The sequence below is a fragment of the Maylandia zebra genome, linkage group LG18 (assembly GCF_041146795.1).
Source record: "Maylandia zebra isolate NMK-2024a linkage group LG18, Mzebra_GT3a, whole genome shotgun sequence".
Lineage (NCBI taxonomy): Eukaryota > Metazoa > Chordata > Actinopteri > Cichliformes > Cichlidae > Maylandia > Maylandia zebra.
This window is the reverse complement of record NC_135184.1, coordinates 1,637,172-1,652,733: the sequence shown is the minus strand read 5'-3', so window position 1 is coordinate 1,652,733 and position 15,562 is coordinate 1,637,172. Positions and strand designations below refer to the sequence as shown.

Here is a 15,562-nt window from a genome sequence, read left to right as displayed (position 1 = left end):
CATTGTGGGTAAACTGTGAAAGCTCATGTCGGCGTAGACTTAGAGCAGATGAAAAGTGTCCTTTGAGCCTACATTTGGAAAGCAGGCTGACCTTCTAGCTGTGCGTCCTTCTGTGAGACGCAGCTGCAGAACGACACGAACAAAGTCTGCAAAGGTCAGGATGGAAGGACGGACTCCTGTGTGTGTGTGCACCTGTTTATACATCTTTGTGGGGACCAAACGTCACTTGTGAGGACAAAAGAGACAGACTGTGGTTTAGTGTTACAGTTACCCTAAACACAACCACCTCCTAAGGGTTAGGCTGGGCGGCTGGGAGAATCATGGATGGATGTCCTCACTAAGGTATCAAAACGAGAGAGAGAGTGTGAGTGTGTGTGTCTCAGAGGGGGGATTTCCAATTAAGTGTTTGAGGGGGAGGGCAGCAGGAAGGGAGTGAAGGTGGGAGGCAATGATTGTTTTTAATGGCTGAGAAGAAGCCCTGTCATCATTCAGTGAGCGCTGCAACGCGCTCTTAATGTGAAAAGACCCGAAATGACTGATAAAGAGTTTGATCCAGTTTCCTTTATGAGTTTGAAGCTGCGAGTTCAGCTTGTCTGAAGAGCAGATCAGTTTCCACCTTCAGATATCTTAAAGTAAAAAGTGAGTTTTTTCCCCAAAAGCTGGAAGAAAAAAATCTGAATTTAATCCTTAAAAGTTAAAAGTTCAGCAGCAAACAGACGAGCTGGAACTCGTTTCTTTTCTCACTCGTTTGTCTCCTATTTCTTCTTTAAATGCGTAAAAACCAAAACGATTCCGCTCACGATGTTTGCAGAACAGGAACAATCGGCTCCTCCTCAGGACGTCATGAGAAAATTCAGCCTTTTCTTCTTCACGAGCTCGGCAGCCCCCCCTCCCCGAGAGCCAGAAATAACCAGCAGATTCCCATCAGTGAAGAAGCTGCGATCTAATCAGAGGGCGCCCCTCCCCCTCCTCCACCACCTCCACCTCCTAACAGGAGGGTGTTTGGTGAGGATTTAGCAGCAGGACCACCAAAGAAGCGGGCGCCCCGCCCGGAGGTGTCACCACACCGGGACGTCAGGAACAAACAGCAGCGGCCCTCGTTACCACAGACTAAGAGTCCCAGCAGGGCGTCCCACCCCCGACACCACCCCCACCTACAGCACCACCAACAACCCCGACAAAGAGTTCACAGCTGCAGGGAGCCGAACCTGACGTCACAGAGTTTGGTGCCAAACACGGGGAGAGGATTAAAACCTGTGCACAGGTTGTGAAGACCTGACGGGGTCCCGGGTATTTAACCTTCGTGAGGTCATCGCCTTGCAGGTGATCCTGACACATCAGGACAAGTTTGCGAGTCGTCCAATCCCACCGTCACGAGTGGTCAAGGTGGAAAGGGCTGACTCTGAGGAAGCCTTTCAGATGAGAAGAACCAAAACTCAACCGTGACCTGAGAACAGAGAGCCTGCAGAAACAAGCCACACCCACACAACCACTGCTTCCCAGGGGCGGAGAGAGACTGTGCTGATGTCCGGATTAAGATAAAGAAGGATTATTTTGAACTTTGTTCATGCAAAGCGGCTTCAGGAGAGCTCGGGAGCAAAAACCACAGAGCTGGAAATGAGCAGATCAGATCGACTGTGACTGGAAAGGAAAACGAAGCATCGAAGATTCTTCTGTTAATTCAGGTGTAATAAACAGAAAGAGCGAGACGCCAACATGAAGGCCATCGAGTGTTTAATCTCGCTTTAATAATCCTCTGAAGACGAGAGGACCCGGAGACATGATGTCACCGAGTGAGCTTCACTTTGAACCAAAGAAAATAAAACTGGATGTGAGGGAGATTTCAGTCTCCACACAGCTGCCGCCTCTTCACCGAAGCCTTTTCATTTTGTTTTTATTGATGCGCCAGTCTCGCTTCGCCAAACACCGCCTGGCTCCTGTCAGGTTTACTGGTGTCAGAGGAGAGCAGCTGGACACGAAGCTCAAACACTCCAACGCACGTCGGCGGAATTAATCGAGAACATCGTGTTCTGTCAGGAGAGCACAGGGGAGAGAAAACATCTGGAAATCTGCTGCAGCTCGCCTTCAAATAAAAACCACATCAGTCGAGACGTAAACAAGCAGAACAATGAGCGAATGAGCTCAGAGCGCCCGAGGACGCTCAGCTACTATCTGCTCATCTGAACAAAGGAGGGGATTATTAAAAAAAACTCATATCCTGCTGAGATCGTCTCTGAGAGCTGATCAAAGATTAAATTAAGCTTCAGCTCTGCCTGCGCAAACACGGAGCCTGGAAACAAAAGCCGGGCCACTGTTTACAGAAGACGACGGCCCAGGCCTCAGCGGGGACGCGTCAGGACAACAACACCACCCGCCCAGCAGCTGCACGGCGAGCCAGAGCGCCGGCCGAGCGGCGGCGTCACAACCAGGGCGTGAACGCGCCAAGTCTGAACCGTCCGCCTCGTTACTCACAAATACACGTGCTGCTGTGACGACACCGCCATGTGCAAAACGTTCACATGGAGCAAACGCAGAACTTAAACAGCTTACATTAGTTTTAATGTTTGACTTTGTGATGTTAGGAATGTTATCTTCAGCTGTGAGTGAAGACGAGACGCTGTAATCTAATCCCAGGAGATTACGGGTCCGCGTGGTCACACCGAGGACGCTGAGGAGAAGATGACCGACTGCGTGCACAGCTCAACATCCTGCCATATTAAATTACACTGATTGTTTTTTGTGTTGGAATAATTTCCATCCACTTTTCACTTTTGGCCACGCCCACTGGCGACAGAGGTTTCCCATCAGCTGCAGCTCTTTCCCTGTGACCCGGAGTTCCACAGACCTGACGTTTCCACAGCCGGGGTTCGAGCTGGAGGGGCGAGGGACCGCCTCTCCATCAGCCGTGTAATTACGCCACTCGAGTGGAAGAAACACGAACAAACAGCCGACGATCGCGTTTCCCGGGACAGTCAGCTCGCGTGTTTACCCTCAACCTGCTTTGATAACGTTTTACTCTCCCTCGCTATCTGCCCCCTCCTCCCAGGCAGCAGGGCTAAAATTACCCTGCATGCATCTGCTTGTCCCTGTAATGCATCTCTACTTGTTCACAGACTCCACGCCGTCTATAATAAGAGAAACCCCCCCTCCCCCGGGCTCCCTGCTCTCCCTGGGGCGCTGAATCACTTCCTGCAAAGCAAATCTCAGGCTAAGTCCACACTAATGTGGTTTCATTAGAAAACGCATCGTTCTGGCCTCCCGTCCACGCTGAGACGGCGTTTTCCTCAAGGACAAACGCTCACAAGAACGCATACATTTCAAAACGGAGCTGTCCCGTCGCAGTGTGGACGCTCGAAAGCGCAGACTTTCTAAAACGATTAAAACCAGTTAAACAAAGACAGCAGAGGCATTACAGTTGTTTTGATTACTCTCAATTTTGACAGCCCTAAAAAAGATGAATCAGTCTGCACATGCTCCAGAGAGCTTTCCTGCAGATTCTTCAACTCTCACTTGCTTTTGCAGGACTGGAACGTAAGCGTTTGGGCCGTTGCAATGTGCACGCACGACTCTGAAAACGCTAGTGTGGACGCAGCCTCAGAGTCTGAGCAGGACCGGGCCCACCGGGCCCCCTGCCCAGCCTCCCCCCGCTGCTTTAACAAACTCCGGCTCAGTTTCCTCCGAGGTCACAAGCCGCTTCCCTCAGAGCCTTTTCCCATCCTGCTGAATTCCCACAGCAGCTCGTCTTCCCACAGGAGGAAGCACTTTAAGTCAGTTTACAGTCAGGTCAAAGGTCAAAGTTTTCTGACAGGACTGGAAGTTATAACTGTAACCAGACCAGAGTCCATGCAAGAAAAACACGATTTAAAGAGGTCGGCTACGCAAAGTTTCACATCAGCATCAAAATGACGACTGAAATAATCGAATAACGTCTGAAGGCTTTTCAGAGGTTTGGTGCACCTGCGTGTTCACTCAGGTAAATGGCCTGTATTTATATAGCGCTCTACACATCCAGTCATCCACACACTGGACACTGGTGCCACCGGGCCCTCTGACCAACCAGGTAGTGTGAGTGAGTGAGTGAGTGAGTGAGTGAGTGAGTGAGTGAGTGAGTGAGTGTGTTGAAAAGAGACGTTATGATGCGGCTGAGGGGAACCAGAAAGTTAAGGGCCACCGACGATGAACGGTTTGATGAACCTGCCAGAATCAGTGAAAACGAGGAAAACATGCACTCTGAGAAAATCTGCACATTTTTATTTCTTCTACAGGAACGAGGGATTACGGAGCAGCTCGGTGCTGCTAAGCTAATGCATTGATTCACTGATGTGCATAAAGTTTAAGCAGCTCTGTGCAAGCAGAGGTTTTGAAGCATTCGGGTTCGTGTTAATGACCCCATCTTTGGGGAGTGGACTCCCAGGGAATTCAGCCCAAGGTCAGAGCAGAAAACCCAACAGCTCTCAGACTCTGCAGGCCTCAGTGAACAGGTTAAAGGTCAAAGACTTCAGGAACAGTGTGCTTCAGGCAGACGAAGCCAAAGGAGAGATGCTTATCCATCAGGCACAAGAAGCAAACTCAGCACGAACAGCTGAGACCATCTGTCAGCGCGGTGCAGGAGCCATCTCCATCTGAGAGGACCTCCTCTGTCCACAGACTCAGAGCTGAAGCTCAACACAAACCGGGTCATCAGCAGCAAAGCTTTCTATCACCGAGACACAAACGTCTTTTCACATTTCTCACCTTTTTTGATGACAAGAGATTTCAGCACAAAATATCTGAAACTCACCAGCTTCTGGCATACTTTGCATTTTAGGACCAGCAGATTTTCCCCCAGATTGGAGGCATTCAAGCTCAGGTCAAAGCGTGATGACAAAGATAAAAGAAGAAGATGGAAGAAAAGAGGAGAGAAGATGCGTCTGTCCCGATTCCCCTCGTGTGTCTGCGCTTCCTGTCTAATCCTTTAAAGAAACACGATAAGAGAACAGACATCTTCCCTTCTTTCAGCCTCCACTCTGAACCCGCTCGCTTTATCTGATCTCGGTTTGTTTAGTCTGAGCCAACATGAGCGCATTTATTCCCATTTCTAATCTGACGGCGGGAAGAAAGGCGGAAACTTCACGTGATGGGAGATAACGGAAGTTAAAGGACCAAAGAGGTGATCTGTGACGTTGAGTTTTAAGGACATCCTGAGGTTTCAGGTGAGCAGATGAAACTAAACGCAACAAAAATCCAAGTTTCACAAAGTCACGGTGCATTCAATGACACGTCTGGAATCACCAGCTGCTAAAATCAAGTCATGCAGCGGAAAACCTGCCGGGAAAACGACGACTCCATGAAATAACAAACGCGCTTCATTCCTGGATCTAGGACGAGAGAAACAATCGGAGATTAAAGCTGCTTCAGACGCAGGAACGACCACCGAGCTGCAGCAATAAATCAGCTGCTGCTCGTTGTTATGTTCACGTGCAGTGAAACAGGTAAATCTGCAGCTCCTATAAACTCTCATCAGCTCGTCTCCGGTGGAAAGTATCCGACGTGAAGCTGTAATTACAGCTCTAACTTCCTGTGCGCGCCTGGCGTCACGGCGGAGGTTTGATCCAGATGTGAGTTTAATAACAGCCTGTCGCAGCTTCCACAGTTTAGGAGGTGACAGGAAAAATAAATGCACCGACGAGCTCGTACACGCCGCAGACGACGTCGCACACCGACCATCGTTCAGGTCACAGACTGTACACGACGATGGCAGCTACGCGCTATTAAGGCCCCGCCTCCTGAACAGATCCCTTTCAATTCATGCAGAGGGTCAAAACAATCGACATCAAGGGAGAACTTCCTGCAGCCAGCTCAAACCTGATTGGTCGGCAGAATTGTGGGCTGAACAGAGAAATGTTCCCTTTGCTTCAGCTTCTCATACACTTATTTAACTATAGAGAGACATGTGATGAATCAAAACAAACCCCCACAGTCTGCAACTCAAAGCACATCAATCGAACAAACTAAGAATAAAAAGGAAAAAGAATTCGTTTGCGACGCACGGCCGCCTCAGTGTTTGGGACAGGACTGGACTCGCGCTGGTACAGAAGTCCCGCAGTGACCCTGAACGCACCGCAGGCCTTTTAATTAGCGCACAGCAACAAGAATGTGGAGTTTGTACTCTAAAGTGAAGCGCGATGAGTGAACAAACAGCAGGAGAAGAAAAGGACGGCGTTTGTTGTGGGGGGAGGATGGAGGGAGTGAAGGGGGGGGGGGGGGGGGGGGGGGGTAAATAAAGACGCTTCAGCAGCTGGAAACAAGCCTGGAAATTTCAACTTTTCAGGATTAAGACATCCAGACTCACTGTGGTGAAGTAATGAGTGAATTCTCAAAGTCCACGAGCACGTCAAAGCAAACGCGGCTGATTCTCAGAGATCAGGGAGACCTGTGGACGTTTATACGCAAATAAAATGAATGAAACAGATCCAGAGAGCGAGCGCAGCTTCTGATGTAAGACGCCGTTCACCCACACATCGCACTCAATTTAACAGTTTGCACGCTGAAGTTGCTGCTCACAGTCACGGCCTGCAGGACTGCAGGATACTGATCAGCAGTGCCGGTGAGCGAGAATCCTCAGGATCCTCTGACGGCCAACGACAACCTGAGGTGACGGCAGGAGCAGATCGACCGCGGAGACGAGAGAAAATGCAGACAGAGCAGAAATCACAGCAAAACACCCCGAGGGAGGAAGAGGGTGATGCAAACCTGCAGGCTGGATCATATACAAACTCCCTCTGTGGGAAGCAATAAGGGGAATTCCCCCAACTTTGGAATATCTGAATTTCAGGCCCTGGAGCTGAAAGCTGGATGAACAAATAGTTCAGTCTGTTTGTTTGTGTCGGCTGCTTCACCTTCATTAGACCAACACCCCCCCCCGCCCCACACCCACCCACAGGGCCCAGTTTCTTGTTCTGCACCAACATTTCCTTTTAACCATTTACACGACAGTTTCACAGCTCGCTGGGCTCAGCGGCCAAGTCGCCCTCTGCGGCCAGGTCGCCCTCTGCGGCCAGGTCGCCCTCTGCGGCCAGGTCGCCCTCTGCGGCCAGGTCGCCCTCTGCGGCCAGGTCGCCCTCTGCGGCCAGGTCGCCCTCTGCGGCGTGTTACATGCAAGCAGATGGATTTTAGGTATTCACAGAAACTGTTTCAGAGAAAAGTTACAGACGAATGAGCCAATCAGGAGAGCCCACGGGCTCAGAGTCCGTCCCACCGTCTCTGAGAAAAGAGCGGGAATCACAGAGGGCTAAACATCCAAACATCATCACCATCATCATCATCATATCTGTGACACCAAAACGTCCTCAGGACGCCCGACCTCAGCTGAGGCGAGTCCGATCGAGCGGCCGCAGGTTTCTATTAAAATATTGATATTTGGGCATAAACGCAGCATAAACCAAGTTTCTGTCACAGGTGGCTGAGACGCCGGCCCCTCCCCCAACACCGCCGCCTCCTCCACGTTAGAAAGCAGAGCGGAGGTTTGTGGGTTTGGAGGAGCCGAGGCCTCCTGCCTCTGATCTCCTGATAGGATTCATCCTGTCTTTGATGGAGGGGGATGGGAGCTCATCCCAGACTGTTTAGGTCTGAGGAAAAGTCTGAATTCCTGAGATGACTGACGGTTCAGAGCTGAGGGTGACGCTGCCGAGGAAGAGGAGGAAGTGCGGTTTCTTAATGCGATCTGAGGCAGCAGCCGGCTCGAGGTGACTCATATCAGGCAGCGCGAGACGGCGCCTCGGGCTCCAGACTTTGATTAATCCGTCCGGAGTCGTCAGAGCAGCTGCTCGGCAGGCGATTTAAGAGCAGCTAAAAGACTTTCTGTTAATGAATGCAGAAGAAAACACACGGCGAAGGACGGCGTCACGGACCCGAATGTCAGCCAGTGCTTCCTGTCACACAGCCAGCCCACTTTGACCTTTAAACTGTGGAGACGTAGAAACGGTGTGAATGAGGCTTTCAGACACACGGTGGGTAAAGCTTCCTCAGCGCGCAGCTGCTCCTCCATGTTTGTCCCGACCAATGAAACGCTGCAGGTGAATGTGCGGGGGTCACGCACGTGGATATGACATCACACCACGTCCGAACATCACGGAGCAGAAACTCGTGTTGTTCTGTTATAGAAGGACGGCAGCAGAATTCAAATATTCAGGTATTTGTTTCAAACTATGGACAGACAAAGCTGACCCACCTCTGAGAGGTCAGAGGTCAGAGGTGGCCAGATTCGATAATCCTGTGGATGCTCACATTGATTTTTCTTCCTGCTTCTCACACTGAAGCTTTTCTTTTGTCTCGTACGAGCAACGTGAATCTGGACAAACGCCAGTCGAGCAGGCGGCCCGGCCAATGGGAAGAGAAGCCGTTTGACTGAGAGCACCAACTGTGTCGCTACACCGCCCGGCTGGAAATCACATCCAGAATAATAAACACAGCTGACAACTGTTGCTTTCCAGAATAATAGAAGTCAATCACTCCCCCAAACAGAAACGGTGCGAGGAGGCGATCACGTGATTACAGCCCCGAGGTTTGAAACCACGTCCCATAAAAACCTGATTAAAGACACTTTCAGTGTGGAAGCCTCTCAGCTGCCGCTTCCCTCTGAGGGGAAATGTTTTCCCGTCTTATCTGCAGCAGACGAGTCACCTTGACTTTCAGCCCGAGACGTCGGCGCTTCGGCTTTAAGCTCCAAGGTTACGAGATATCAGATGGGCCCTAAACGCCTCGCCTTTCAACCTCGCAGACTCGCTTCCTTTTTGACCGCCGTCTCTGCCGATTATTTATCCTCTAAAGTTTCAAACTCACCTGGATTACAGCCAGCGTTGGTTTTAATCCAGCTGACAGAAACTGCAGTTCCTGTGCCGTCCACCAGAGGCTCCAGCAGCGCGTCGGTGGCCACAGACTCAGCTGTAGATGTGACAACTCTATGAAACCCATCTGTTTAAACAGGATCAGGGCTTAAAGTTTGGATTCTTAGGGGCGTGGCCTGTTTGACTGAAATGGCGACACAGGCGGCTGTAGCTGCTAGCTGTCTGCTAGCTTCACCAGAACTGGACCTCTGCAGCGTGTTTGTGCTGTTGGAGCATTTTTAATGAATTTTTTTATTGTCTGAGCTCTGCAACTTCACCACCCAAAGCTCACAAATGATTCAACATCTCATTTAACTGTGAAAACTAAACTTCAAGAACATGTTTAACACAAAGGATGGTAAAGTTCTGCTGTTGGAGGTCATAAGGTCTTCAGATGACCATCTCTGCAGTCCAACCAGACTCCAGGGAGAAAAACACTCATTTTAGCTGAAACAGTTGAGCCTGAGAGGCTCGCAGCACAAACATCAACCCAATAGAGGCACCTGCAGCTTCCACGCAGAGCGACGCGAAGGCTTCAGTGTGTAAAGGCTGTTATTCAAACAGGAAGAGGTAAAAACACCAGACGGCTGAACTGCGCTTCACCGCTGACCTCGTCCACAGCAGCAGATCAAGCTTCGCTTCAAAGATCCAAACTCTTTGGGATTAAGTTAAAGAAAGCGAGTTTCCTTTAAGACCAGCGGCCTGAGCGTCACATGCAAACAGCTGGCCTCGCTCCGACCGTCTGGGGAGGGGTCCGTTACTCGCTTCAGTACCCGAGCGTCTCTTTGAAGTCTGAACATGGACGCCGAACATCAGTGAATTCATCAAAAGATGAAAAACTCGGGAATCTTCAGAAGCAGGAGGAAGATTTAAACTTAACCTGTGACTCTGAAGAAACACCTGACGGGGGTTTAAACGCCTCAGGCCGACGTCTGCCACGAGGCCGTCAGACCAGAGGGACCAGAGGGGAAATTTAAAGGTAGTGGAGGGTTAAGGGTGGCTTTGGGCTGGAGGTCTCTCTCATCAGCTGCAATGAGCCAGCAGCCATCGTCCAGCTGTGCAGCTCTCGTAATTGCTCCACATCCCAGTTTCCCACGCTGCGCTCATTCCTGAGACGCCAAACAATGCCCCCCTCCCCCTCACTCAGCCCCAGCCTGGTATGATTTGCAACAGCTGGACACTCCAGAGGAAGAAAAACGTCTTTTGATGGCAGGTTGGGAAACAGGGTTTTCCCACAGTGCACTGCTCTCTGACTCACAGCGAACAGACGCCTCACACATCAGCTGCTGTGGAGCGATCATCATCATCGTCATGTTCAGCCGAGGATCATCAGATCCAAAACGCAGCCAACTCCCAACATCTGGATGTTTGGTCTGCAGTGTGAAAGAGCTGGGGTGGTTCGGCATCCTGGGTGAGGCGTCTCACGTCCAGGAATCGGACCCGGGAGACAGATTTTATTTCTCGGCTGGTTAGGACCGCCTCAGCGTCCCCTCAGAGCAGCTGGAGGAGGTGGCCGGGGAGGTCTGCATATCTGCTGCTCCCACAACCCCGAAAACGTCAGAACAGATGAGTCATTATGAATGTAACAAACTGCATTTACTGAACTAACAGTTGGTTTGTTTTTTTTTTTTTTGGGGGGGGGGGGGGGGGGGGGGGGGGGGGGGGGATCAATGGTGGGAAGAAGTGGAGGTGGGACACCAGAGCTGGTGTCTCAGATTCTCTGATGCACCCATCACCTGGCTCCAAATCACAGCCACAGAATTTAGTCGCACACGTGCTTTTATTTTGACAGGATTCTTTACACCCTTCCTGTGTCTGACTTCCTGGCCCCCTCACCTGCTCTGGGCACCGCGACGCACCTTCCACACTTATGCCGGGTACACACAGGGAGCGCCCAGGAGGAAACAGCGGTACTGAACAGGCCAATCACAGCCATCGTGGACCGCGTCGCCCATTTTTCTCCTGAAGCGCCCGACAGGTGACGGCACGCGGTTTCAGAGGGTCTGCGATAAATGAGACCTACACTGAAACTTTCACTCCAGGCTCAGAAAAGCTTTTCTAAAACAGCGCTGCTCATCTCGCCATGGTAACCACCAATCTCTGCCACCACAATAACCACAGAAGAAGAAGCGACAGCAAGTGACACCAAAAGCCAACCGACACTTGAAACCTCAGACATTCAGTAAATGTTGTTTCAATAATAGCTGGAAGCCGGTTTGGTTTCAGCTAGAAGGAAGTTTCCGATGTGGCGGGGGAGGGGGAGGGTCACATTAATATTCAGCTCTTCACAGCAGAGGAATGTGGAGGGTTTGGAGGAGGAGCCTTCGTGTACGTTAGGTCATCGTGTACTGAACAAACTCAGACAGACGTGATAAAGTTCGTTTAATCAAAACGTGAAGAACCGAAACGTTTCTCCCTCAGTCTGTTACAGAAACCCACAAAGCTCTTCTTTGACCAGACTTCATTCAATTTTTGGTTAATTCTACATCAAACATTTGCCGTCAGCCTGTCCTGTGAAGTCCTCGTGCTGGTGAATCCAGATAAATGAGGGGCCCCTCTGCATCCATCTGCACGGGGTGTTCCTCTTTGTGGGTCTTTCATGTCACCCTCATCGAGTCGGGACATGTCGCTTTCCCGCTGCAGACGCACTGCAGCACATCAAAGAGTCCCCACACACACTCACGCACACACGCACACAGGGGTTTCCTGAGATTAAGCTGCAGCTTTATCATCCGCACACTTTAAACTCATTCGCAGGTTTAGAGATGAAACACGAGCGCGCTGCGAGCACTCGCCTGCGTTACAGCACGAGCTGATTTCTAATCCTCTGCTCAGATTTCACTTTTGCACAAATTGAAGCTCATTCACTTAAATTTGCTCCACCTGTGAAACAGCTCAACGAAGCAGCACCTGACGTCGTTCACGCGCTCTTTACAGGCTTCGGTAAGAAGATTAGGAGTGATGTTACTGCAGACATTCAGCTGACTCTTCCTGAACCTTTAATATCACGCTCCATAAAGTGAAGCATCAAACCTGCTCTCAGCATGAACATGAAGGACCTGATTCTGTGTTACAGCCAAAGCTGAAGTGAAGACTCGTAACGTTGAGCAGAGATGACTCGGACAGTTCCTCTGCTCCGTCTGAGCTTCCTGTGAGAAACGATTGTATTTAGGAGATCGGATCAGCAGGAAATGACCTCTTCACTCTGCGTTCAGGAAACTCAACGAGCTGTTCAACCATCAACAAACAGCCACGCGATGACTTCCTGAGAGATTAAAACCTGAGAACCGTCAGCGCGTCCTGAGGTTCGGGCGGGACCGCGGCAGAGCGCGAGCACTGACTGACTGACTGGTCCTCGATGCAGCGCCACGTAAACCGGATCTCCGACTGCTGAGGGCGTCTCGAGCAGAGGAGTGACCAGCACCACCAGCTGCTGATGGTGTAGGTGGAGACGGGACTCTCTGTGGAAGGTGCTGGAAGCAGATGTGTGTCGAACTCCAGGCCTCGAGGGCCGGATGTGATTCAGGTGTGTTGACGCAGGGTGAGATCTAAAACCTGCAGGACACCGGCCCCCGAGGCCTGGAGTTGGACACCCCTGGTTAACAGACGTGCACGCCGGTGCGCTCGTGGACTCATGTGTCCGTCAACCAGCAGCACGCCGACCTTCACAACTTCTTCGAGACTCCTCAGTAACACCCTGGAGGCTCAGCTGGGGGCGCTCAGGTGCTCACTGCCTGCTTTCTTTACATGGATCCCTGGACTGCACCGATCTGTGCCACAATGACTTCACACACCTGAAAGCAGCAGAGCTCCGATCACGCAGCGCCGCGGGCCGAGAGAAGGCGGCGTGTAATTAAGGCAGCAGCACCTGAGGCCACAAAGAGCCCAGCTCAGCTCCAAGCAACGGCATGACCGAAGGCCTCAGGAATGTGGAGCACTGTTAAAAACAGAGGAGGCCTCAGGCGGCAGAAATAGACAGGTATTTTTAAAAGGCCGAGTCAGGAAGACTGAGACGACTTCCAGCAGACACAGATCATCCTGACAGATCTTACAACAGCTCAACCCAAACCTTTCACTTCACATTCAGACGCACAGCAGCGACAGGAGGCAGCTGGGAGCATTCTCCTGCACCTCACAGTTGGTGCATACTTCCTGTCAAATCAGAAAAAAATGCTCTTCAGGGTTAAACTTTTTCATCTAGCTTGAAAATATGCCAACATGAAGCGCACGCAGACTGAAGGAGGGCTGATGCAGAAGAAACGCAGCGATGCATAAATGACTGAGCTCATGAGCTGCAAGAGCTCAGCTGCAGTTTATTTACGTCATCCTGTTTAAACAGGGAGGATGAATATTCCCGGGGGAAGCAGGAGATGCGGCTGAAAGAGGTCAAAATAGACCCTGAGCATGTCTGAGAATCATAAACACCAACAACTGAAGCCAGTGCTGGTGGTGCGTTCAGAGGCGGCTGGGACACCGAGCTGCCAACTCAAACCATGAGCGAGCAAATGGCACAGACGTGATGGAGACCCAGCACGAGCTCCACCTGCTTTCAGTCAGGTCAGAAAATAGCTGCGACCCCCCCAAACACACACACACACACACACACACACACACACACACACACACACACACACACACACACACACACACACACACACACCTCTGATTCCAGCGCCATCTTAAAAAATAGAACTCAAGTAAATACAAGTAGAATGTCATCTCTGACCCTGTTTGACGTCATACTGCCAGAAAACAGTCTTCTCTCCTGTTGAAGAAAGTCTCACCAGACTCCGTAGAAAATTCCACAGATTTAAATGTTCCCGGAGCCTTTCCACCTCTCACAGCTGTTCAGCGCGCTGCACTTAGAGCAGAAGCGCCAAGTTTATAGTGTAATTCTATTAAACAGAGAGTGCTTTGATGTGCTGACTGAGGCCGAATAAAAGAGAGGGACCCGCAGATGTGTGTTTGTGTCGTTTCGTGTGGCAGTTTTAACAGAAAAGAAAGAAACACGAAATTTACATTTTTAGGGGGGTTCGGCTCAGCGGAGAGGAGCGTGCAGGGGGTCAGACTGAGTAGAAAGTTTGAGTACACGGTGGTCACGTATGCCTCTCTTGTTTCTGACTGTTTGAAGCCATATCAGGTAATCAATCTCCTCCAGAGTTTCGCAACTTCTTTATTTCCCAGCCAGACTCCATAGAAAATTACACTACTTTAACTTTTCCATCCAGTTTGCTTCCACCGCAGATTTTCCATCTGCTTTGGAATGTGAGGACGTGCATTCAATTCGTGAAACAAACACTTCTCCAAACACACACACAGAACTCACTGAGCTGCCCTCGGACCTAAAGCGCAGAAACTCGCAACACTAAATATGGGATTCCGTGTAAGACTTTGTGGTTTGAGTGTTTTGACTGTAAGCCGAATGAAAGACTGACTTATCCAGATGCGTAAACATTTGTGTCTGTGTTGGTTTGTGCAGCTGTTTTCAGCGGGGAGGAAAGAAAAGCTTAAATGTGGAGTTTCTTAAAGGAGGTTCGGAGCGGAGGTGAGCGCGAGAGGTGTTCGGGGTCTTACCGAGGTGCAGGGTGAGGTTGATGGAGTTCGGGTACTGAATCCCCGCCAGCATGGTCTGGCTCTGCCACCAGGTAGTGTCCTGCTGGTTGTTGTAGTCGGTCAGGTACGCGGCGCCGTGGTGGTTCCGCGGGTCCCGGGCGTCGCAGATGTGGCACGACTTGGTGACCCCGGTGGCGCCGGTCTGCACGCAGTACTCCTCGGGCGGAGAGCCGCAGGTATTGGTGGCCACCACCGTCACGTTGAAGGCAGCGTTGACGAACTCGGGCATGCAGCGCTGTGGCCGGTCCCGCTCGTCCGAGCACTCGTCCATGGCAGCGCGCACGCACAGCGCCGCCGCCCAGCTCAGAGCCACCAGAGCCCGGATCACACTCGGCATTTTTCCTGCCCCCTCCGTCCTCCCTCACGATCAGAAGACTGCGCGCGGCTCCCTCGCGAACTCTCCTTCAACTTTTCAGAGTTTGCAGAAACTCCCCGGTTACCGACATGAACCGTCTCCGGGCAGCGACTGAAGCGTAGGGCGGGTGTCTCCGTCCCGGCCGCCTCCGCAGCTCGTGTCCGGCTGTGCTGTGTACTGTGTGGGGGTGTGCGGGTCTGCGCTCGGCCTCAGCTCTTTGTGTCCGCCGCCGCCATGCAACAAACTCCAGCAGGAAAAGACGAGAGTCCAGACTACACCCAGTGCGCTACTGCGCAGCTCCGAGGCGCAGAGGACCCTCCGCCACTTCCGTCACAAATCTGCAGAAAAATCCTCGGAAATCACAGCGCGAGCCACTTTTTCACCTGCACACGTCCCGCAGGTGAAAAAGACCCAGAAAAGGCGGTGGACATGAAATCATTTCAGCATTTACAATAAAAGCGCGCTTATCTGACCCAAAGAGCAACTTTGAAGCGCTAAGAACAGAGTAAAGAGTTAAATAAGATAAGATAAGATAAGATAACCTTTATTAGTCCCACACGTGGGAAATTTGTTTTGTCACAGCAGGAAGTGGACAGTGCAAAAGTTATGAGGCAAAAATTAGAATACAATAAGAATAAATACAGTACACAACTGTACAGAATAGAATAAAATAAAATACTATATACAGTAGAATAAAATAAAATAAATATACAATAAGATAAAAATAGAA

At 50.9% G+C, this 15,562-nt stretch overlaps 1 protein-coding gene across 1 annotated transcript in view; it reads right to left on the bottom strand.

Moving 5' to 3' along the window:
• lamc1 (laminin, gamma 1) overlaps nt 1–15,134 on the bottom strand; it is a 46,514-nt gene extending 31,380 nt beyond the window's left edge. Inside the window, exon 1 of the mRNA XM_004573511.4 lies at nt 14,439–15,134. Within this exon, the coding sequence (XP_004573568.2) occupies nt 14,439–14,814 (376 nt within the window). The 5' untranslated portion in view covers nt 14,815–15,134. The remainder of the gene's footprint in view (nt 1–14,438) is intronic.
• Nucleotides 15,135–15,562: the final 428 nt, after the last annotated feature.